Source organism: Macrobrachium nipponense, chromosome 20 (genome assembly GCF_015104395.2).
Source record: "Macrobrachium nipponense isolate FS-2020 chromosome 20, ASM1510439v2, whole genome shotgun sequence".
NCBI lineage: Eukaryota > Metazoa > Arthropoda > Malacostraca > Decapoda > Palaemonidae > Macrobrachium > Macrobrachium nipponense.
Window position 1 is genome coordinate 38,198,982 of NC_061089.1, and position 24,571 is coordinate 38,223,552.

Genomic DNA, 24,571 nt, shown 5'->3' on the forward strand with positions numbered 1-24,571 from the left:
TCTGCTGATTAAAATGCGATAGACTGGCGTTGGGCTGACACCAAAGACAGACTGGTGCACCAGGCCGTGTCTAAGTCGGAGTCTCGTCCTCGGAGACGTCCAGCTCCTCCTCCTCCTCCTCCTGTCCAGCAGCAATCAAGAAGATCGTCGCCTGGTAGGCCGTCCAGGAATTCGTGTTTAGCAGGGCCTTCCTGTTCGACTCAGCCTAGGTCAGAGGATCAATGTCCCTTTTGCTCTCGTTCCTTTAAGCCAAGAAGGGGCCCAAGGGGCAGAGGTAAAGGGGGCTGTTGGTAGGTTAGGCACCTTTCCCTCTCCTGTGCCAAGGGGGGGGGGGGCGCGTTGCCTGGCAGGCCATTAGGCCAAGTGGCAGAGTTATGGGGCGGAAAAGTGGGTGGTAGATGTCCTCCGGATGGGGTACCTACTGCCATTCGACTTCACTCCTCTTCTGTCGTACAAACCGCAGCCCAGGAAGGCATATCCTCCAGATTCTCTGAAGTTCTTGGTTCTTCGGGAGGAAGTGCAGAAGATGCTGGACAAGGATGCGATAGAGGAAGTGGTGCGTCCGTCTCCGGGGTTTTACAGTCAAATCTTTTTGGTGCCCAAGGCATCGGGAGGATGGAGGCCCGTGATCGACTTATCCACCTTGAATCACGTCATCAGGAAGACATGTTTCAAGATGGAGACCCCACGTTCAGTGTTGGCAACCGTGAGGGATGCGACTTCATGCTTTCGATAGACTTAGGGGACGCATACTTCCAAATCCCTATTCATCCGATGTCCAGGAAGTTCCTTCGCTTCTCTCTTGAGGACAAGGTCTTCGAGTTCAAAGTCCTATGCTTCAGGCTGACAACAGCCCCTCAAGTGTTCACAAGGGTCTTCTCTCTCGTGTCAAGTTGGGCCCATGCTCGGGATCCATTTGCTGAGGTACCTCGATGATTGGTTGGTCTTGGCAGTTTCCAGGGAAAAGCTGCTGCAGGACAGGGATCGTCTACTTCGGTTCTGTCTGGAACTTGGCATTGTAGTCAACCAGGAAAAGTCAAACCTCGTACCCAGCTAGGCATGGTCATCGTTACGGCGGTGCAAAAGTTTTCCCGTCGGATAAGAGATTGGAGAAGTTGTGGGTGGTGGCGCACGACTTCCTGTCGAAACCGCATCAGTCAGCTCATCAGTGGCAGGTTCTTCTGCGAGTGTTGTCATCCCTGGAGAAGCTGGTCCCTCATGGGCGTCTTCATCTTCAGTCGCTGCAGTGGAGACTGGGAGAATTCTGGTCTTCGGCGGGGGACTCACCCCTGTTAATGGTTCCTGTCTCTGAAAGTGAGAGAAGACCTTCGTTGGTGGTTGGACGACCAGAATCTTTCGAAGGGTGTCCCTCTGCGTTCTCTTCCACCGGACTTCCTTCTATTCTCAGACGCCTCCCTCGCAGGTTGGGGGGCTCTTTTAGGTGGCCTCATCACCTGAGGCGTTTGGTGTTTGGAGGACAAGCAGCAACATATCAATGTCTTGGAGTTGAAGGCAGCCTTCCTGGGTCTTAAGGAGCTTGGGAGAAGTAGAAGGTCATTCTGTTGTTCTCATGTCGGACAACACCACAGTGGCAGCCTATGTGAACAAACAGGGAGGCCTGGTTTCTCATCAACTCCACGCCTTGACCATCGAGGTTCACGCAGTGGGGGCGGTCGGGCAATCGGTAGAGCTCTCAGCCAGGTATATCCCAGGCAAACGGAATGTGGTCACATACAAACTCAGTCGTCGGGATCAGATCCTAGGCACAGAGTGGTCCCTTCATCAAGTGGTAGCAAACAAGCGTTTCCAGGTTTGGGGGAGACCCATGCTGGGCCTTTTTGCGACTCGCTTCAACAGAAAGCTGGAGATATTTTGTTCAGTGGTCCCAGATCCTTTAGCTTGGCAGAGGACGCATTCCAACATCCCTGGGACAACCTGGAGGTGTTTGGCTTCCCTCCGTTTTGTTTGATCCGTCAAGTTCTGAACAGGCTAATGAGTTCACAGGGTCTCAGGATGACTTTGGTAGCCCCTCTGTGGCCTCAGGCAGAATGGTTCCCAGATTTGCTGTTAGCACTTTTTGTTAGAACAGGCTGTACAAGAAAGAGGTGTCTAAGAATACTATCTCTTTTTGGATATGGGAAGCCATCAGACAGGCAAACTTGACTCTTGATGATTCCACCACCACGTCTGTGCAGGCTAGAGCGCATGACGTTAGGGGTATTGGTCCCTCTGTGGCTTTCAAAAAGAACTTGGCTGTACATAGAGGGCTGAACGCTGGTACTTGGTTACGCCAGTCCATGTTTGCCTCTTTCTATGTTAAGGATGTTGCCCACAGATCTGCGGACACGTTTTCCCTGGGTCCTGTGGTGGCTGCCCAACAGGTTGTGTAACTCATAGTTGCCCTTAAGATGATTGTGTGGATGAGAGAATTAGTGAGTTGGCTGGTCTCCTTCTTTCTCCTTTACCTTCGAGCGGGTTAAGGAATAGACGCGTCATTCGCTGGACTGGTCTGATACAGGTGAGTAAGGTAGTCGTACTGATAGTGTGGTCGCTTAATATGCAAATATCAAACCCTCTATTTGGTAGCATATGATCCACTCCTTGGAACGGAGGAGTTGAGAGTAGTACAAACCCTGGTGTGTTGGTTTGCTATTGGACAGTCAAAGTTTCTCTTTGGTTCCCTATACTACAATGGTTCTCCCGTGTATCATTGTACGTCACTCAGGGTCTGAGTGGTTAGATATCAATTTATCTAGCTTCTCAATGGGCTTCAGTCCCTCTCCAAAAGTAATTTCTTCTGGAAGCTGGACTGGTGGGTAGGCCCCCAGCCATTTTAGGATGTCTTGTACCTCCCTCCAAGTATAAGTCTATCCTATTGTTAAGACCGAAGGTTTGTTCGTGTATGAACAAATGACAAATTTTCTAAGACAATTTGCATTTTTCATAGCTACAAACCTGAGGTCTTAACATTATACTGCCCACCTCTAGCTGTCCCTCTGTGTGTTAAGACATCCTGAGTTGGGAAAGACTGACGCGTTGGCGTAGGTGAACGGTCTTTGACCATTCTTCACCCGATCTACGCATGCGTTGCTAGATATCACAAGATTCCTTGCTTTCATCTGTTTTTAACCGGACCCAACTAGGCACTAGAAATTATCCTATTGTTAAGACCTAAGGTTTGTAGCTATGAAAAATACAAATTGTCTTAGAAAATTTGTCATTTTCTCTATGTGGAAAAGCAGCATCTGCAGACAAAGCAGCGGCCGCTTAATAACCTGAGACCTTCAAGAAGATTCTGCATGGATGAGACTGGTCTGTTCTGGAAGAAGATGCCTTCCCAGACATACTTAATGAAGGACAACACTAAAGCCTCCAGATTCAAGTCACAGAAGGATAGGGTTACCATCCTAAAGTGTGGGAATCAGCTGCTTTATGCTGAAACCAGGCCTCATTTACAAGGCAGCAACTTTTGGGCACTGAAGAATAAGAACAAGGCATTGCTGCCTGTGTTCTGGATAATAAGCCCCAAGGTCTGGATCACCAAAGTATTTACTGAATACTAGTTCCATCAAAGCTTCATCCCTCAAATTAAGCAACTACGTACCTGGGCAAGTTAGACATGGAGTTCAAGTTGTTGTGATTATGGATAATGCTGGTGGCCACCCCTCTCAATCTCTATTACAAGAGAGTCCAGCTTGAGTTCCTCCCACTCAACACCACCTCTCTCCTCCAGCCTGTAGACCATGGTGTGATCCATGCCTTCAGGGCATTCAACACTGGTAACAGACTGTGACAGTGAATGTATGCTGAAAGACTACAGTATTGGCATAAATTCACTAGTATTGCCACATGTTGGTCCGTCATCAACCAGTCGTTGAAGGGCATGAAGAAAGAGACCCTAACGCATGTGGAGTAAGTTGTGGCCAGATTGTGTGTATATTTATGAGGGCTTCTCTCCTGAGGAAATTCGACATTTGGTCATTAATAAGGCGGTCCAGTTGGCATGGATTCTTGGTGGAGAAGGCTTTGGCAACATCACCGAGGGTGAAGTAGCACCCTTATTGATGCTCACTCTGACCCCCTGACAGACCAAGATTTGGAAGACCTGATGAGGTATGCCAGTGAGGAAGAAGACACTCCAGGTTCAGGAGAGGGGCAGGAGCGGGAGGAGGAGGAGGGCCTGGCTTTGGAACGTCTGTTTCAAAGTAGGAGAATGATCAAGGATACGCAGGAGTTTTCAGATATCCTTGATATGGCATTGGAGTCCTATAATCAAGGCTTCACCACCATGAAGAAGCAACAACAGCAGCTGCCAATCACGATGTTCATCATATGTACAAAGAAGTGCCCTCCAAAGCCTCCCGAAACCCTTGAAGTATACTGCTGCCTCCCAAATCGCTTGGAGTAGTGCCTTTTGAATCACTTGAAGAAGTGTCTCCCGAAATGCCTGTGTTAGTGCCTCCCAAAGTTCCTCCTGAAGGTGAAGAGGCATTTTCAGAGGAGATGTAACGCCTCTAATTAGCTGTGCAGTCATCTTCATCGCCATTCATCGGACTGTGCAGCTAATTCATCACCATCCTTAATCAACATTTATCACTGGTGAGTACCCTATTTATGTGTGTTGTACTAGTAGTATGTACAGTGGTCCCCCCATATTCGCGGGGGATGTGTACCAGACCCCCTCGCGAATAGTTAAAATCCGCGAATGTTGGAACCCCCCCCTCTAAAAATGCTCATAAACCCCTATCCTAAACATGCAAATACCAAAGTATCCCTTAAACAGAAAACCATCCTTCATCAAATATACTAAAATATCCTATTATGGTTCATATTAATCTTTGAAATATTATTAATACTATTTTAAAGTAAATCTTACATTTTATGTTTATACATAAATACATACTATGTACGTACTGAATGACTTAGTTACGTATGTGAAAATAATTCAGTCCCCCCATAAGTATTCAGTCATGCACGTTTTCTTTCATACTGTTACTATTTGAGACATCCATTTTCTTTTTACAGTGGAACAATGGAAATGTGAAGTCACAAATACCAAATGTCTATTTAAAGTATTATCCTACATCAAATATACCATTGAATTGATATTATTAATATCATTTTAAAGTAATCTTAAACATTTTACCATTAGAAATATATAAACAGCCAATAGCAGAGAGAGAGAGAGAGAGAGAAGAGAGAGAGAGAGAGAGAGAGAGAGAGAGAGAGAGGGTTGTCCTTATTTAAAAGAGTGAAGTGGATAGATTATTGTACTTCTTTAAAATACTATCACATATGAATTTTGAATATAGTTATATTACTATTATTATTATTATGCAAAAATATTAATAAACATACACATGTACCATAGAAATTCGCTCATCTCAGTAAAAGAGAGAGAGAGAGAATACATTATCGTAAGATATGGCAGCACAGTTGTTGGACCCCAGCCAACTCGGCTTGCTACTGGAATTCTGAGAGAGAGATGCGGGGTAATGAGGATTTTCTTTCATTCTTCTTACGTAATTCTTTTTATTTATAAACTACAATCTTGCTAATTCACTTTAGTATTTTCTGTAATGAATTTATATTCATACATCGCTTTAAGAGAGAGAAGAGAGAGAGAGAGAGAGAGAGAGAGAGATTATCGTAGTATTTGTAAAATACTTTCACATATGATTTTTGTAATTACAGTTATTATTATTATTATTTGAAAATATTAATAAACATATTACGCATATATGTACCATAAAAATCTCTCATCTCAGTAAAAGAGGAGAGAGAGAGAGAGAGAGAGAGAGAGAGAGAGAGAGAGAGGGGGGGGGGTGGAAATTCATGCCCCCGTGATGGCAGCCACAAATCAGCTCCTTCCCCCTCCGGTCACTTAACTTGATACGTATATCTGAGTTTTAGTACCTTGAGTTAAAGAAAGAATCTGACTGGGATTTCCTTCGTTCTTCCATAATTTTTTAAATTTATAAGCTAAAATCTTACTATTTCACTATGGTATTTTCTTTAATGAATTGATATTATTGCTGTATAAATTAATATTAATATTTGAAAATAATAAATCATTTATTTATCATACAAAAAAACATATATCTTTGTAGTAGAGAGAGAGAGAGAGGGAATTATTATTTTTATTATGTGATATCATTTAAAAGAAACTTATTAAACTTACTAATACAGTTATTATTAATCCAAAATTAATATTTGGGGAAAAATTAGTCAAAATCATTTTTGTATCATAAAAATGTATTTAGTCATGAAATAAACATCAAAATACACTAATTAGTGATTATTTTCGTCGGAAAATTCCGCGAATGGGGGAGTCCGTCCACGAATAATTTCAAGATAGATTCCAAAGAAAAATCCGCGATTGTGTGAGTCCGCGAATCCGGAGAACACGAATACGGGGGGAACACTGTACTATAACATTTTTTGTAATGTTCATACATATGTTTGTTCTCTCTTTCTCTCTTGTGATTTACATAGATAAAAATGTTTCCCTTGTAAAAAGAAACGAGACAGCTTGAATAGTAACTATGAAAGAAAATGTGCATAGCTGAATACTTGGGGGTACTGGATTATTTTCACATATACGTAACTAAGTCATACAGTACATACATATAATTTTTTAACCATAAAATATTTAAGATTTACTTAAAAATTATATTAACAATATTATTTCAAAAATTAATCAAGTAATAAGATAATAGTTTAATGCATATTTGATGTAGGATGGTATTTTTAAGGATACTTTGGTGTTTGAACTTTCAAAATTGGCAGTTTTAAGCATTTTTAGAGGGGGTTCTAAGTATTTGTGGATTCCAGCTATTCACCGGGTGGTCAGGTACACATCCAGCTATCACCAGGTGGTCAGGTACACATCCCTGCGAATGCAGCGGGTCTACTTTATATGTTCCATAAAAGAAATCGGCGAATAGTTGAGTCCACATCTAAACTTATGATCACACTTTTACCATTGTATTTAGCACAGTGTATCTATCTCTTAAAAAAATCACATCCTGCTAACCACAGTAATCATTCCTACAGAACCTGAAGTTCTTAGCTTTGATTCCAGAGGAAGGCATCCTAGGAAAATAAAAGAACAGTACTGTGAAAGCAGCAAACAGATAAAACCATGAAACCAACAAGTGCCTATTATATGCAATGGTTAGCAAGGAGAATTCTGACAAGAGTTAAGAAATTTGAAATAGACCTGGTGGAGAGCAGGTGTACTAGGCAGTCATCTGTGCAGGTTTTGAAAGTCAATGTTGTATGTATTTTTTTTTACATTGCGTATTGACTGTGTTATGGAAGCTTTTTCAGTGTTTATGTTGTGTCTCATACTGTATGTAACTTTTGTTTTCTTTTCCAGGTCAAGTATAGATTCATTGTTAGATTCTCGGCAGGCGGATCCTGTTGATGTCTTATTAAGCCTGGGCTTTGGAGCTCAGTCACAGGAAGGGTTAGCTCGTATTCCAGAAAGATTTTTGAAGCCCTCTCAGGTATGTGAATTGCATTTGTGCTTTTTTATTGCTACTTTTACCATATAACAGTAAAGTTTAATTTATTAATTTGTTTTTTTTTCAGTAATCAGAAGATCTTAAATAACTAGTTTAAGTTGAAATTTTTGTAGTGTTATTAAATAGCCAGACTTGGTGCTAAATCTGTTGGTTCCAGTTTTTGCTAAGCTTCCTACCTCCTGTCTACCTTTTATGAGTGCATACATAGGCAGCATATTAAAAGAGCTTTGATTTATTTATAGTATTGGCTTAGTTTATATAATGGCAAGACAGGGTTATATTTCCTTTCCACTGCTTCCAAATGAAAAAAAATGTATAGAACAAAAGTTGTTCATCATGTGCTAAACCAGTGGAAAAACCACTTACCCAGTCACTTCCCTCAAATTGCTGACTGACAATTTTACATCAGAAAGTAAATTTTGCTAAGTCCCCAGTTAACATGAACCCTGTCATTCAGCACCTTGTTCCCATAGTTTTTAAGATTGACTTTGTGTCTCAACCCTCTCACCTCATACTTCCTAAGGTTTGCCATAGTGTGGCACCCAACCTGAAGGAAATTTTAAACCTGTCCAGTCATATGCCCAATTGACCCAGGTCTTGCCTCAAATAAACCTAGCCAGTTAGAGAATGTATCTGGTGGTTATGAGTCATATACCCATGCTCTGACCCTCATTTACCCATTCTTTCCTGTTTCCACCATGAAAATGAATAGTCACGATGTTTTTCTGTTCCACGAGTTTTCAACTTCTGAGTGAGTTCAACTCTTCAATGTAATATTATCATCCAGCCTGTTTCACTATCTTACAAATCTTACTGAATACCATAACTAGCTATAACAAGAGGGATTACTTAGTTATTTCTTGGGTTAGTATGACTTGTGTAACATCAGAGAGAGGGATGTTTCTGATTGATGGTCTTAGCTCCCATACCAGCCAACCAACATTCATATGGCTATGCAACAATTGGGAGTGTCAAAAGAAGTTATCATCTTGGTATAGGTCTTTCTTTTAGGGATCAAAGTTGTCTCTGAGATTGTGATGATTCTCATATTTTGTTTTCAAAGTAAGTACCCCAGTTTCAGTTAGAATGAGTTGTTGATCTTGCATCAGACATGATGGTCAACTGGTACAATTTCTGTCATGACTTGTACTACTTATTGTGAGATCTTACTGGCTGATAAGAAAATTGGTACCACGTTGTTGAGATTGACCAAAGTAACAGATGTACAACTGTGGCTGTAAGGTAGATGACAGTGACATTGACTGACAAACATGCAAGACTTTTATCAAAGTTGTCGTATACTGCTCTGCTGAAAATGCTCCCATTGTCATACAATGTATTTCCAGAAACCATGATTACATCTGATTGCTGGAAGTCATTCAGTAGCCTCCAAAACCATTGTTTTGAGCATATGTTAGTTAATCTTAGTGTTAACTTTGGTAGTCCAAGCAGCCCAAGTGTTCACACGAACACAATAGAGTTACAGTGGTGCTTTCTCAAAAGGCACATACGTACTGACCAGGGACAGTATGCAAAAAGAACTTTACAGAAGTTATTTTTCTACTTACTGGTCTGGAAGTGTTATCTTGAATGTGCTCTGTGTCTATTTTGGGTATTTCTAAAATTATTAAATCATGTCTCTTCTTCTTCTTCCCAGCTTTTTCCCATTTTTATATGGGGTCGCCGTTTCGGATGAGCCGTTTCCATCTATTTCTATCTTGCACTTCTGCCTCATCAATTCCCTTCTCATGTAAATCTCCTCTCACACAGTCCTTCCATCTCTTTCTTGGTCTCCCTCTCTTTCTTCTTCCTTGCACCTCCACTCCCATAGTATGTCTCCCAGCGTGGTCCTCATCTCTCCTCAACAGGTGTCCATACCATCTCAGCCCCTCCTCCGCACTTTCTTTGATACTTCCACCACCTTAGTTGACCCCCTTTTATGAGTCATTTCTGATCCTATCCACTCTTGTTACCCCAGACATCCACCTAAGCATTCTCATTTCTGCCACATCCATCTTCTTCTGCTCTGCTTTTCTCATGCTTGCTGTTTCCGTACCATACAGCATTGCTGTTCTTACCACCGTCTTGTGAAATTTTCCTTTAACCTAAGCGGCACTCTTTTGTCACAAAGAACTCCCGAGGCCGCTCTCCAGTTGTTCCAGCCTGCCTGTACCCGATGTTTTACTTCTTCTTCCATACTTCCTCCAGCATTAACAAAGATCCCAAATACTTAAACTTATCAACTCTCCTTATTTGCTCTCCACCAAGCTGAATACTTTCTCTATCATCCCCCTCAGTGGTGGTACACATATATTCTCTTGGATCTACTTATTCTCATTCCTCTGTCCTCCAGTACTTGTCTCCATCTTTCCAATTTCACTTCCAGATCTTCCCTGCTCTCTGCACACAGAACAATATCATCCGCATACAATATGTTCCATGGTACTGTCTCCCTTACTTCCTCTATTATAACATCCATCACTATGTTAAAGATAAATGGGCTCAGAGCCGACCCCTGGTGTAATCCTACTCTCACCTCAAAACCTTCTGTCTCCCCAACACTGCTCCTCACTCTGGTAAATACATTCCGGTACATCTCTTGTATCAATCGCACATACTTCTCTGGCACCATCTTCTCCCTCAGGCTCCTCCATACCTCTTGTCTCGGGACTCTGTCATAAGCCTTTTCAAGGTCAATGAATACCATATGTAGTCCCTTTGTTTCTTTCCCCGAATTTCTCCATTATTTGCCTCAGACAAATATACCATCTGTTGTTCCCCTTCCCTTCATAAATCCCATCTGCTCTTTACCTATTTGTACTTCTTCTCTCAGTCTAGCATCTATCATCCTTTCCAGTATCTTCAAAGTGTGGGACATCAATTTAATGCCCCTATAATTACCACACTCTTGGACATCGCCTTTCCCTTTAAAAATTGGGATCAATATACTCCCACGCCACTCATTTGGTATCTTTTCCTGTTCAAGGATCTTTATCATAAGATCGTACAGTATATCCACTCCTTCATCTCCTAATGCTTTCCATGCCTCCACCGGGATCATGTCTGGTCCGGTTGCCTTCCCATTCTTCATCTTCTTCAGTGCATTTAGTACCTCTTGCCTAGAAAACCTCATTACCATGCCAATGTTCACTTGCCCTCCTCTCTTATTAGTCTATTATTTTCTTCATTTAACAACTGTTCGAAATATTTCCATCTCTTCACAATGTCTCCTCCTTTCTAAGCACTACACCCTCTTGATTCTTTATTTGTTTGATGTGTGTTATATCTTTGGTGCTCTTATTTCTAGCCTTTGATAGCTTCATCATCTTCTTTAATCCTTCCTTTGTCCCCAGCTCATTATACACATCATCATACGACTTTGCTTTAGCTTTGGCTACCACCTTTTTCACCACCTTGTTTTTCTCTCTGTACCTATTTCTGTCTTCCACTGACTGTGACTCTTCCCATCTTTTCTTTGCCTCCTTCTTATCTTTTACTACTTTCTCAATGTCTTCATCCCACCACCAACTATCCTTTTCTTTCCCATATGATACCAGATGTCTCTCCTAGCAGCTCCTTTCCATGCCTTCTTATTACTGCTGCATTTCGTGCCCACCATTCTTGAACATCTTCAATCCCTATATCAATATCCTCCAAAACCCTCCTCTTAAACTCTCTCTTCTTATCCCCTTCCTTCTGTAATTCGTACCATTTAATTTTCCTTATCCCTTTAGCTTTGGTTTTTCTTTCCCTTTTCAACTTCAAGTCCATACATAGGCAGCCTGTGTTGGGGGGCTACATGGTCGCCTGGACATAACTTTGCAGTTCTTGACCTCCACCAGATTTATCCTTTTATACAAGAAATAGTCTATCTGGGAGAATCTTCCCCCACTCCTATATGTTATTAGGTGTTCCCTTTTCTTCTCAAAAAATGTGTTTACTATTGCCATGTCGAATGACACAGCAAAGTCCACTACACTCTCTCCTTCTGGGTTTCTCTCTCCAATTCCATGGCCCCCATGCACCCGCCCATCGCCTCATTTTCACTTCCGACATGGCCATTCAAATCTGCCCCAACTATCACCCTCTCATGCTCTTCCAGTTCTTGCATTATTCCATCCATGTCTCTCCAGAAATTTCCCTTCTCTTCTTCTGTGCAACCAACTTGTGGTGCATATGCGCTTATATTATTCAGAATCTCTCCTCATAACATATCTTCAATCTGATGATACGGTCATTCTTTCTATGCACTTCTATTACCGAGTTCTTTAGTTCACTAACAGTACTATGCCACTCCATTTCTACCTTGTTTATTTGCTCCACTATAATATAGCTTATATTCCTCTCCCAACTCTTTAGCTTTATTTCCTTTCCACCGCGTTTCTTGCACACACACAACATCTACTTTCTTTTCTCTCATCAAGTCAGCCAATTCTCTACCTCTCCCAGTCATGGACCCAACATTTAGCTGACATACTCTGAACCCAATGTGAGCTCGCTTCTTTAGCTGCACCCGCTCCTGATGCAGTAGCCCTCGCCTTACCACAGAGTTAGGGCGATGTCTCTGTGCGTCGTTTACGGAGTACGCCCTAGCATTACCTCTTTCCATATTTCGGCTCATTCCATTTTTGGTTTTGGCACAGATTTTTACAGCCGGATGCCCTTCCTGACACCAACCCTCCCTATTTATCCGGGCTTGGGACCGGCACCCATAAGGACTTGGTTGCCCCCCCAGGTGGCTAGGTTAAATCATGTCTACCCACTCAAAAGATGCCTGATATCCCTCACCTCTTATTTCCCCTCTAATTGAAGGCAGTGCAACTATGTCCTAGCACTTTTGGTTAAGTTAATGGCCAAACAATTTGAGGAGCTGAGGCTTGATCCCTTAGAATAAGTTAAGCCATTCACTTGTTTTTTGTTTTAGGTAGCTGCATGGTAAAAAGTGAAGATTTTGACTGCTACCACTAAGGTGTAGCCTAAGCCAGTTCACATGTTTGAATTTAAAGATTTCATGATGACCTACTACTGTTAAGGGGTAATATAAGAAAGTCCATATGTTCAGTGTTCAGTGCTTTGCCCCTTAGCCAAGTGAGGGCATGGTTCCTTAAGTCAGGATAGGAAGGTACAGTCGTGTTAGGTTAAGCATGATGACCAAGGAGAGGCTAGGTTTAGGTTTTATTGGCAGGTCATAATCAGTGCTGGACCCTGTGTCCAAACTGAAACTTAGACCTGCCGATGTGTATTCTTTGTGATCAAGAGTACAGAAGGATGGAAAAATACTTCCTATATGTATAATTTCATAAGCATGCATTATTTTACAATGTTTTTTTGGACTTGGCCAGCTATTCAGCAATCTTTTCACAAGTCCAAGAAGACAAAATGGCAGCCCTAAACCATAAATTTTTATTAGTAGCATTGCTTATGTCATTTCAGTCAAGCCCTTGCAAAAAAATGTATTGTATGTAGTTCTTCAGCAATAAACTTTTGAACCTGTAATTTAGGAAAAAGCCATGAATATTGTGTAATTAGCCCTTGAGTTGTCCATATTCATAAGTACTTTAATGGTGTGTGTCATGAGAACAACTGATATCACTTTGTACACCTGCTTTTCTTTAGGCTGTGACAATTGGACTGTTTAAAATGCATTAACTTTGCTGCATAGACTCTTTGTTAATCATTGCATGTACAGTATTTTGTTTTGAGCTTATGCATACATTATTAAGCTTTATACCTCAAAGAAAACTGATGTCAACAATTTGTACAGAGCTTAGGTTGTGGTTGATTTTATTGCAAGTGCAATGAAAACTTATATATTGTTATTTATTAATTATATCACTTTGTTTCTTATGTATTGTATAAAGTTAATTGAACTGAGGGGTGTAAATACAGCCACTCACCTACTTTTTCATTATAGTACTATGACATTTCCTGGCATGTGTGAAGTTGAATAAATACTTACTGTTAATGTCTTGTGTTAATTGGTTGAGTGTTATCCAGGAGTTTGTGGAAGTGAAAAATATTGCAGATATAAAATTTTAGCACAATAATTAAGAATGTAAAAATATAAAGTTAATAGCATACAGGACGGAACTTTTAAGGGGGCCAGCCGTAACCTTTTTATATATGGGGGTATAGGGCGAAAAATGCAAAGTCATGAAAAGAAAAAATTCATGGAGCTTCATATGGCAATCGAGAATACGTATACGACAAATATTTTGTCAAAATTCCTCTTCGCTTTCGTTAGATAACAGGTGTAATTAGTAAACGTAAACTCTTAATAAGCCAAAAACTTTGATCCGTACAGGAAATGCAATGTTTCTTCTGTTATCGTAAATTTTGATAATTATTGTCAAAGAAATTGTGAGCAATGGCATCTGTAGAGATTCCATGAGTCGCAGAAGGGGAAGTCAGTCAGCTACCAAGTTTCAACCACCATTCAGTGCGAGCACAAACCCCAAGTAGCCTACACGTTCGAGTTTCACCTCTGACATTCACTTGCTTTTACGTATGTTTATTTTTGTTTTGGCAAGAATTTCATCATGCCAATGAGGAAAAGACAAGCAAAACATCTCGCTAACATACAGACAAAGAAAATTCGCTCTAATATGATTACAGAATATCATAATACACGCGATATTAGCGTAGTTAGTGAAGAGAGAGAGGGAGGGTTCCGTACTAAGTAATGCCCCCGTCTTGCCTGATGCACACGTCACACTGTGCCCCAGGCTACGATCTTTTGAGTAAAGGGATCTTCATATATGATAAATAACATTGTTTTGGTTTATTAATACCCAAAAAGGAATATGAAATTCATTATAGTCATGATTTATTAACATTGTCTTTGTAAAAAGAGAGTACACCTTTGAGTTTTACCTCTGACATTCTCTTGCATTTACATTTGTTTATCTTTGTTTCGGCAAGAATTTCATCATGCCAAAGAGGAAAATAGAAGGAAAACATCTCGCTAACATACAGAAGAAGAAAATTCGCTGTAATAAGCCGAGTTAGTGACGGAGAGAGAGTTGCATAGGAAGAAGTGCCCCATCTTGCCTGACGCAGTGCCCCAGGCTACAATATATGAGCAAAGGGATCATCATTTTAGATTAAATTATGATAACATAGTTTTGGTTTATTAATACACAAAAAAGAAATATGCATTCATAATAATCATTATTTATTAACATTGTCTTTATAAAAATACATAGTAAAACTTTGAACCCCTGTATCTCAAAACTATACTTATTGACCTTCAAAATCTATTTTCTCACTTAGTTTTAAAGCTATAATATTGGAATTTGGTATATATCTCAGAAAGACATTATACCAATCAAATCAAGCCCTTTTTTTCCAATTTTTGTTTCATCTTTTTTTTTATAATTTTTTTTCCTGATTTATAGGGCTTATTTTTTTACCATAATGAAAAATTCATATCTAGCAAAAAAATGATTTTTAGAAAAAAAAACTCCTCATTTGATGTAGGTCTACATCAGGTCTATATGGTAGTAATCCCAGGTCTTAATATTAAATCAAGGGAGGAGATAGAATTTGAAAAATTGTTATTTTCGGGATAAATCGCCCTGGTGTCACAAAACCGAAGGTCAGAGGCAAAAATCATGTGCGGTTTGGAGATGTCCCATGTCACCTTATTAAGTGGTATGAGTATCAAAGTCCTGTCCTTAAAAATGGCATTAGCTGGCCGGCCCCTTAAGTAATAAAGCAATTGTTTGCTTTTACAGTTGTGTTTCCGACATGCCATATCTCCAGTGCAAATAATAGGTCCATAAAAATAGTGATTTGGAATAATTATTTCTCTATCATGACACTGATTAATATTTTACAACCCATTTCAACTGAAAACAATTAAGTTTTTAATTTAGCATTAGCAAATAATTAACTAGAATCTTGAGAATTTATGGTCTTGTGTTTTGTTAAGATGCCCTATCTAAACTTCACACACTTCAAAAGGTAAAATGTTTCCCTCCCAAGTATCAGAGAGGGGACATCCTCAGCTGAGTGCTTAGCTTCCTTCTGAAGCTTAATGAAGCAGTGCAGTGTCAATAAAAAAACTATAATACACTACTTTATAAAGTACAGTATGTACACTTATTGCATTAAATAAATGAAGAAAATACTGTACATTTACACACATACACAGACCAAAGAAGAGTAGTAGAGTCTGTAGACAAGTATAAATTTGTAGCTGTTCGGTTGTAAATGTATTTATTTGGGAAAAAGCTCATGTACTTTTTAAGGAAAAAGCTGAATGATATCGATTTGCTTGCCGTCCTATTGTAAGTCAATTTTTATGGAAAGAAGAACATTAACAAAGGAAAATTCAAGAGAACTCTCCAAAGGTAGAAGAAGCTGACTGATATGTTCGAATATGTTGTTAGAGTGCTATAGAATGACTATTAGTGTTTTTTTTCTTCAGTTGTCAAAAATGCCTCCGGTTCTTGTATACATGTTTCAGAATGTCCATAGCCTCAAGCAACTTCTTTATCAGAGTAAGAGATGTAGTAGTAGAAGGCTTATTTTATAGTTGAAGGGCTCTTGAGCACAGCAAATAGTACTGGGCTAGATTTAGACTTTAAAAGCTAGACTAAATAATTGGTTTATAATGTGGGTTGACAACTGGTCCTGTGCTTAGACTAAGAAGTTGGACACAGGTAGAAATGGACTGAGACACATAAAGGGAATTAAAAGATAGAAGACAATGCAACTGTGGTGTGAAATCACATTGTTAGAGTGGTTGGGAGGTGAGACATTTATTGACTAACTGGATAATGGTGATAATTCATAATATCTAGAAATTTCACAGATAAAGTTTGCCATATCTTTTCCTCAAACTTAAATATAGCCAAGATTAAATGTTTTTACACATAGTCACCCATCCATAAACTAACTAGACTCTGAAATGAAAATTGTTTCCAAGCACTTTCTTAGATGTTGTTACAATGAGGGGAAAAATAAGCAGGAGGAGTATGCCGAAAAGTCTTGACTTTTTGGATGCAGTAGTGTGTAGTCCAAAATCAAACTACTATAAAAGGATACCAGCCTCTTCATACCATCTCATAGATAATTATATAATTAATGTTGCATACAAGGTGGACTAAGTGTCACGGGCATCAGTGGTTCAAAATTCGCCAAAGTTCTGTGAAGGCGAGTACAGTAATTGCTGTTGGGCATCAGAGAGCACCTTATATAGTGTGGTATGGGCAATACTAAGATAGTGACCAGCTGTGACTTCAGTGAAAGTTTATAGTCAGGTACAGACTTTGATAGTCTTCATTAGGTGTTTAGAGTTTCCTACTTGTAGTGTAAAAGATTGGCACGGATCTAGTATGTATACAACTAAATAGCAGTCAGGCATAAGAAAACCTACCGTATAGCAAAAATCATTATGCTTAGACTACTATCTTCTACAATAATTTTCAGTAATGCTCATGTTGTCCATGTTTTGGAGTTACTTCAAATGTGCAATCCTGTTAAGTTTATCCTTACCTTGCCACTTTTGTCTTCACTTGTGTATACTATAGCTCATTATTATGAAGCTATAAAAGAGTGCATTCTTTTCAGCCAGTGATATTCGTAGTTGATTTAATAGCATTAAAAAGTAATCAATTGTTCCTTTTGCTGCCATTGGCCTTAGCTATACCTGGATGTCTGTTTAGCGATTCTTGTAGAAGTGTGAAAGTGGCTGTTATCACTTGGTAGGCAAGACAAGTGCCAACAACAGCATTTTCCATAGTTCAATTTAAAATGATTTACTCCCTGTTCCAGCAAAACAAACCTATGTAAAATTTTTGGAGTTGAACTGTATACTACATACTCAGGAGGAAAATTTGAATTGAGTAATTAGAATTAACCTGTCTTTTAGATTTTAATTTTTTATTTTAAGTTTAGTAGTGATTAGTGGAGCACTCATAATTTCGTAGCACCTGAGTTCAAATAGTACTAATTGACAGGTGGATAGACATGTATAAGCAGTGTTGGAATTTACAGGTCCGGGGGAACAACATAGACGAATTCATCAGATCAGAGGACGAGTTTTCAGATATGATGGAATCTGCTGAGTGGATGCCCGGCCTAGACCCTCAGGGTAAGTACAATACTGTTTGCTTTTCCTTTGATTTTTTGGGTCAAGATTGTATTGGCTTATGCAGTTTCTTCACAGGGAAGATGGAATATGCCCATGTTTAAGAAGATTTATTATTTTTGTAGGAAGATCTTTATTTATGATTTTTTGGGTCTAAGATATTGGCTTATGCATTTTCTTCACGGGGAAGATGGAATTTCCTCATGATTAAGATCTTTATTTAGGATAAAAGAATTTTTGCAAGAAACAACTGGAAAATTTTTTGTTTTGCTCATCACATAAGAATTTTTTTTCTTAAATTGCAGTACTAACAGTAGTGTGTATGAATTTTCTTAAGGGTATACTACTCATAGTATTGAATATGCCAAAAAGAATTGATGGATAGGTAGTATATATATCCATTTTTAGAAGGCTTTTCATGCATTAATAAGTACTTCATCCCGTGATCAAAATATCCCATGTTGCGTAATGCATTAGGTGGCTTCAGACTGATTTTTGATAAGTGAATAAATGTAGTACATATTTGATATGCAACAGACTTGAAGAGCTGTAACCAGGATCAGTATAAACAGTGATGCAGATAAATTAATAATGATTTGAAATTTAAATGATTGAATGTGATTATGACTTGCATATAATTTTCAGTCTGAAGCTTCTTGCGCAATATAAATTTATCACCATACATTACCCACTTGCATTTGTAATATTGCATTAGGTTAAGGAAGGTTTAAAATACACATGTGTATCAATGTTTTTATGGTTGTTGTTCATTGTTAGTTACCTAAATTTTTTAATGTTTTATGTGTACCCTTTTGCTGTTCCTAATACTTTATTTGTAATGGACTTTGTCTGAATGTTCACTATCCATTAAAGCATGAACCTAAGTTTAAATGCTGATTTTACATTGAAATTTGAAAACACTGTTGAATTATGCTTTAGAAAATAATAACTTTTTATAGAAGTTTCATATCTTATTTCTTCTTGTGGTGAAAAGGCCCACTTTCATGATAATATTTCATTAATTAATATGCTGTTTAGTAACGTTTCATGGATTAGTATGTTGATTGATAACATTTTCTTATCAATATGCAGATGGAATGTGCCTTTAGTCTCAAAGCAGAAAAGAATGGATGTATTTTTTGAGTGCTTGTACTCTACAATGTTTTCAAGGCATTAAAGCTCTTTATAGATGTTTAAGATGGGCATACCATGGTTTTGTGTGACAGTTATGCAGAATTTCATCTAAATATACATTGTGTATATTAGGTAATATTAAGAGATTTTTGTGTGATAACATAAATTATATTATTGATGATCTGAAGGTGAATGATACTGTATTTGAATGCATGGGTTATTTTGAGCAGAATTCATAAAGCTAGAAGTAATAAACATCAGGGTTCTAGGCTTCTTGGTATTAAAGGATAAAAGAGATATGCTTTGCAAAATTTAATGTCAAGGTTTTAGGAAATTTAATGTCGGTAATGGAGGGTTAATGAATGATACGTTAGAAACTTGATAACACAACATAATTAGGCTATACAGTATTAGATAAGGTTTAAGTTTAATTACTATAGCAGAGTCCAGCTAGCTTTGCATCTAAGCTCCTCCCACTGCACACTTGTGCTTGGCCAGCTCTTGAAGGGGGAATGACGTCACACTAGTTAACAGTCCAAATGATTACCGTTACAGATTTGACTCCGTCCGGTGGATGTTGAGTTTTGAGCATGAACCATGACACCACAGATTTTGAGTTCCCGGAGTTGTGAAGTATGCAATTGATTATCTGATAAAAGATATATAGTTATATATCATTATGAAGATCTTGGATCATTTTGTCTGTGCGGCCTAAATACTTACGTTGTTGGCCTGCATAAGCGATCCGACATAGACCACATTCATTGAAATTAAGCATAGACTTATATATATGCTGCCAGCTCCAATGTTAGGGCATTATTCATCATAATCTTGCATGTCAAAATGTTAACATCATTGAGAGATTAGGCCTACACATCATTTCTTATATTTTGAGGCAATAAGTCATAGGAATACTTGTCAATTTCTTATATTTTGTGGCAATGAACAGGGCATAGGCCTACGCGTCCAATTCTTATATTTTGAGGCAATGACATATCATAGGCCTAGACGTCAAAGTCTTATATTTTTTGAGGCAATGACAGAACATAGCCTAACTTGTTTCATCTCCTTATGTTTTGAGGCAATGCACCTGGCATAGGCCTACACATCAAATTCTTATATTTTGAAGCAATGTCAAGGCATAGGCCCACACATAAAATTCATATATATAAATATTGAGACAATGACAGCATGAGCCTCCAAGTCAATTTTTTATTGCAAATAGTCTTCTACCTGTATCTGTTGGATATAGAGTAGCTTTTTTAATTATATAGTAGTGTTTCAACTCTACGATGTATATTGTATATGCATAAAATGGAATGTACATGTATAAGCAAGAGCACTTACACATACATGCATGGATAGCCAAATCTTAGGACTGTCTCAGCCTTACACACAACCATCAAACTGCTTTTAATGAACTATATATTGAAAAACATATAACAAATTATATTACTCTGACGAGTGAAATATAAGGCTGTTTGTATCATTTCTATAAAAATGAAGGATACGGTAGGAAGGTATTATAAGATACTTGACAAATTAGAAAAATATATGATACTGAAAAGTTATGCACGAGATTGATCCAAACCAGTCTGCGAGTAACCATGAATCACTTGGTTTTGGATCCATTCTTGTAGAATCTCTCTCTCTCTCTCTCTCTCTCTCTCTCTCTCTCTCTCTTCTCTCTCTCTCTCTCTCTCTCTCTCTCATTAGGAGAATATTCTAGCACAGACTATATTCATGAAGATCTCGATTACTTTTAATTGAAACAAATGACTAAACTTTCAGTTAACAAGAGTAGGCAGATAATTCTTTATGTCAGTATTTTTATGATAGGTCTATGTTTATTCTGCAATGTTAGGACATCATATGAAAAATTTTGGAAGACACTACAAGCATCATAGCAGCAGCAACAAAAACAAGAATAACCACAACAAGAACCACAATAAAATGGCTGAATATAAGGTAGACCTAAATCCAAACGTCATAAGCTGTGTAAACCGGACAAAAGACTGGAGCTTATAGGTCTACGTCATTTTTTATTATTCTGTTATTTCGAAAGGAGTTAATGTCCTCAAGAAAATTCACAGCAATTTATATCCAATATGAATTGTACAGCCTATCATACTGAAACTTTTTTTTTTTTTTTTTTTTTTTTTTTTTTTTTTTTTTTTTTTTGCTTTAAACAAAGGCATCAAATGGTTTTTTAAGTGCAGTCACTACTTGTCATCCCTCCGAATTTGTAAACGATTCCAGTGGAAATCGATTTAAGACTATGCAAATTGTAGTAAATTTCTTGAAATCAAGATTAAATAAAAGTCTTTATAGCTCTGAGAAAGTCTTTGTGTTTAAATTTAGAATGGTGAACACACTTGACAATATCAGACAGTAATGACCATTGTCCAGTGATTCAAGTGCACCCATTCGAACGCAGACATTCCCAGTGTCACCTCTGTATTCAGGTGAACCTCATTTACAAAAAACAACATTGCAACAATGCAGAACACTTCTGACTTCATTCACATTTTCCTGTTTTTTGCCATTTTTTGGGAGGTGTATAAAAAAAAAAATTTTTTTTTTATTATTTTATTTTGGGATAATATAGTTCGTTTTGATATAATCTGTACACTGTATTTTAGTTCGGTAAACAATCATTGCAAGATAATGAAGATAAAAAGAACCACAGATTAACCAATTTTTCGAAACTTTCCAACCAATCAGCTTCAAGGAATGGTTGTGACCTAATCAGTAGGTGGGGCATAGCTGCAAAGCTGGCTGGTCTTTTCTATATAAGTATTGAAATGATAAAACTGTAAATTCAATTGCCTCCAGACTCCATATACAGCATGTATGTAGTTTGAAATATGTCTGGCAATATTCATTTTAAACCCGAGGGAATTACTGTTCTGATATTTATGTGAATATAATTATGCTGTGCAACATATATGTATAGAATTAGAAGACTTGAAATAGAGGGACTTCATTGATTTTGCGTAAGCAGTGTCATACAGGTAAATAAATTATTAAGGATTTTCGTGACATCTTGGGAGGAGTGTGTCGGTATAGTTTCATGAAAGAACTGGTATTGTTGCAGTGGATGTTTTTGAAATAATGTTGGGAGGCAAATTTTATTTTTACTAATTGCTGAACTAAGTTATCCTGATTTTTTTTATGAGAGACATGATGTTTAATCTTGGAATTCATTTTGTCACTTGTTTTCTTTTTAATGCAAACACATTTATGTATATAGTATGCATATATAGTACTACAAGCAGTCACCGGTTATCAGGGGGTTCTGTTCCAACGGGCTTGATGACAAGCGAAAATCGTCATTAACCAAAACTTGTGCCAATAACCGGATTTTGGCACCTCTGCTACATATGTACTGGCATCATAACTATTATCAGCGCCAATAACTGGGACTTGGTGCATTATGGTGCCAAAATTCGTCAATTTTATTGCACTAAACAAGAGCCATAAAACAAGATTGCTATTAACCAAGTCTGCCATAAACTGGGGACTGCCTTATATATACTATATATAAGCCATTAAAAAAATTATACATAGTGTAAATAATTACCTTAGTAGCTTCACCATTTTTACCACCCATTTATATAAAAGCCTTGTATGCTGTGCAAAGCTTTAGATTTAGTATACTTTTTAGAAGCTTTACATTTGTCTTGTTTGCTTGATACATTTAGAGCAGTGGCAGGCAAACTGCAGCCCAAGGGCCACATGGTGCCCTCCACGGGGGTTCTGTGTGGCTCCCGGATGCCGGCAGCATAATAGAAAAAAAATTGTTGTGAGTGAACATATATGATTTACAGCTTATAAAATACAAATTTATATGCATGAGTTATATGTCAATACAGTATCCTATTTTCTTTAGCAGTGTAGCTGCACATTTCAAAGAAAATGTAATACCTCCTGTCAGCTGTTCTCATTCTTTGTCATTGTCATCTGCACAATAACATGATCTCTGCAACCCTACAAACAATGCCTCCTAAAAAACAAATTGAAGATGAATGCCATGCATTTGGTGAAGAATGAACACACAAGTATTTCTTCACCAGTTCTAAGGATAACGCAGTGTGTTTAATGTGACTGGAGACAGTCGATTGCTGTGTTAAGAGGGCATACAATGTTGTATTATATTAAAGAGCACCGCCTGATTTTAAAAAGGTGCAGCCCTTTGACTTTTCATGGCCCACTGGTTTGGCCCTCGCTCTGAAAAGTTTGCCCACCACTGGTTTAGAGTATGTTTGAGTAATGATGGGAAGAGTTGAACATTATATACAATTGTATATATATATATACAGTGCCCCAGTTTTATGCATTTCACATTTTTGTGGTCCGCTTTGTTGTGGAGTTTTGTGGAACACATTATTCACTTTTAAATGGGGAACATTCAATAATTTGCTGATTTTTTCTATGGACCATACCTCTAAAATTATTACTAATTTTATTATTTTTTCATAGAGTAACACAATTTATTCACTAATTACTGTATTTTTTCTTACGAATTGTGTTTATGACTAAATATTTATTTTTATGACGAAAATAATTTACAGCATACTGATAAACAAGTTACGTATCCATTAAGCTCATTCCAGGTTTGGCCCCATGCAGAGCAATGTAAGATATATTTGAAATGATATTGCTGTAAAGATTTGTGATGATAGAGCATATTATACAATATTTGAAATATTAACTAATTATTTTAGTTTTATTTCCCAGTGAAAGCAGAATGAAAATAAAATGAAAATAATTACAAAATATTTTAAATATTGTACAAACATCCTTTATCATAAAAAACATTACATCTTACATTACCCGGAGAGAGAGAGAGAGAGAGAGAGAGAGAGAGAGAGAGAGAGAGAGAGAGAGAGAGAGAGAGAGAGAGAGAGAGAGAGAGATGCTCTATCAACCAAAACAATTTACATTAACATCCTTTCAAATACATCTTAAATTACATTTAAAGAGAGAGAGAGAGTACACAGATTAGGCCCAGTCCAGAGCTAATCTGGAATGAGAGAAAATGGCTTAAGTTTACAGTAAAGGGATAACTTGATTAGTTGTCAAACGTTCTGTAATTTTATTTAATTTGTATTTTAATATTTATTTGAATTTTACTACGAAACTTTTAATTGTGTTTTGCTATTTACATTATATTGATATTTTAGAATTAATAAATCATTGCTATCAGCATTTTAGGGGGTGTAAAAGGGTATTAATCAGTTGTAAAAGGGTATTTTAACATGAAATGTTAAAATAGACAGTTATAAGCATTTTAGTTGATGGGGTACTGGGTATTTAGCAGTTATAAGCATTTTTAGAGGGATTTTTGCATTTCTGTGGCAAGCTGTAGAACATATTACTTATAAAAGTGGGGGAGCACTGTTTATGTATATATATATGATATATATATATATATATATATATAATATATATATATATATATATATATATATATATATATATATAAAACACACGTAGTACCTCGAGATACGAAAGGCTCTACTTACGAAAAACTCGAGATACGAAAGCCAATGCGAAAAATTTTACTGCTCTACATACAAAAAGTTTTCAAGATACGAAAGGTTGTTGCTATAAAGTCCCGAGATTCGCTCGGACCACCGAGAACAATTTTAAAACTCCCGCGCCGCCAACTGAGTAAACTCGCCACCATCCTCCCGCTCTCCCATTGGTTCCTGATGCTAGTCAGGTCCTGCTCTCCTATTGATCAGCATCTACCCCTTGTGCTTTAGTATTCTATTGGTAAAAAGGATCTGTAAATTGAAAAACTTAT

General features: G+C 37.9%; 1 protein-coding gene across 3 annotated transcripts in view; it reads left to right on the forward strand.

Moving 5' to 3' along the window:
* The window catches only part of LOC135224975 (uncharacterized), a 334,014-nt gene that overhangs the window by 63,089 nt on the left and 246,354 nt on the right, over positions 1-24,571 (forward strand). For 2 of the 3 annotated variants that reach the window (XM_064264281.1, XM_064264285.1), the window contains exons 5-6: positions 7,382-7,511; positions 17,532-17,628. In XM_064264281.1, the coding sequence (XP_064120351.1) occupies positions 7,382-7,511; positions 17,532-17,628 (227 nt within the window). Of the gene's footprint in view, positions 1-7,381; positions 7,512-17,531; positions 17,629-24,571 lie in introns of those variants that run through there. The other variant, XM_064264289.1, reaches the window with a different exon arrangement.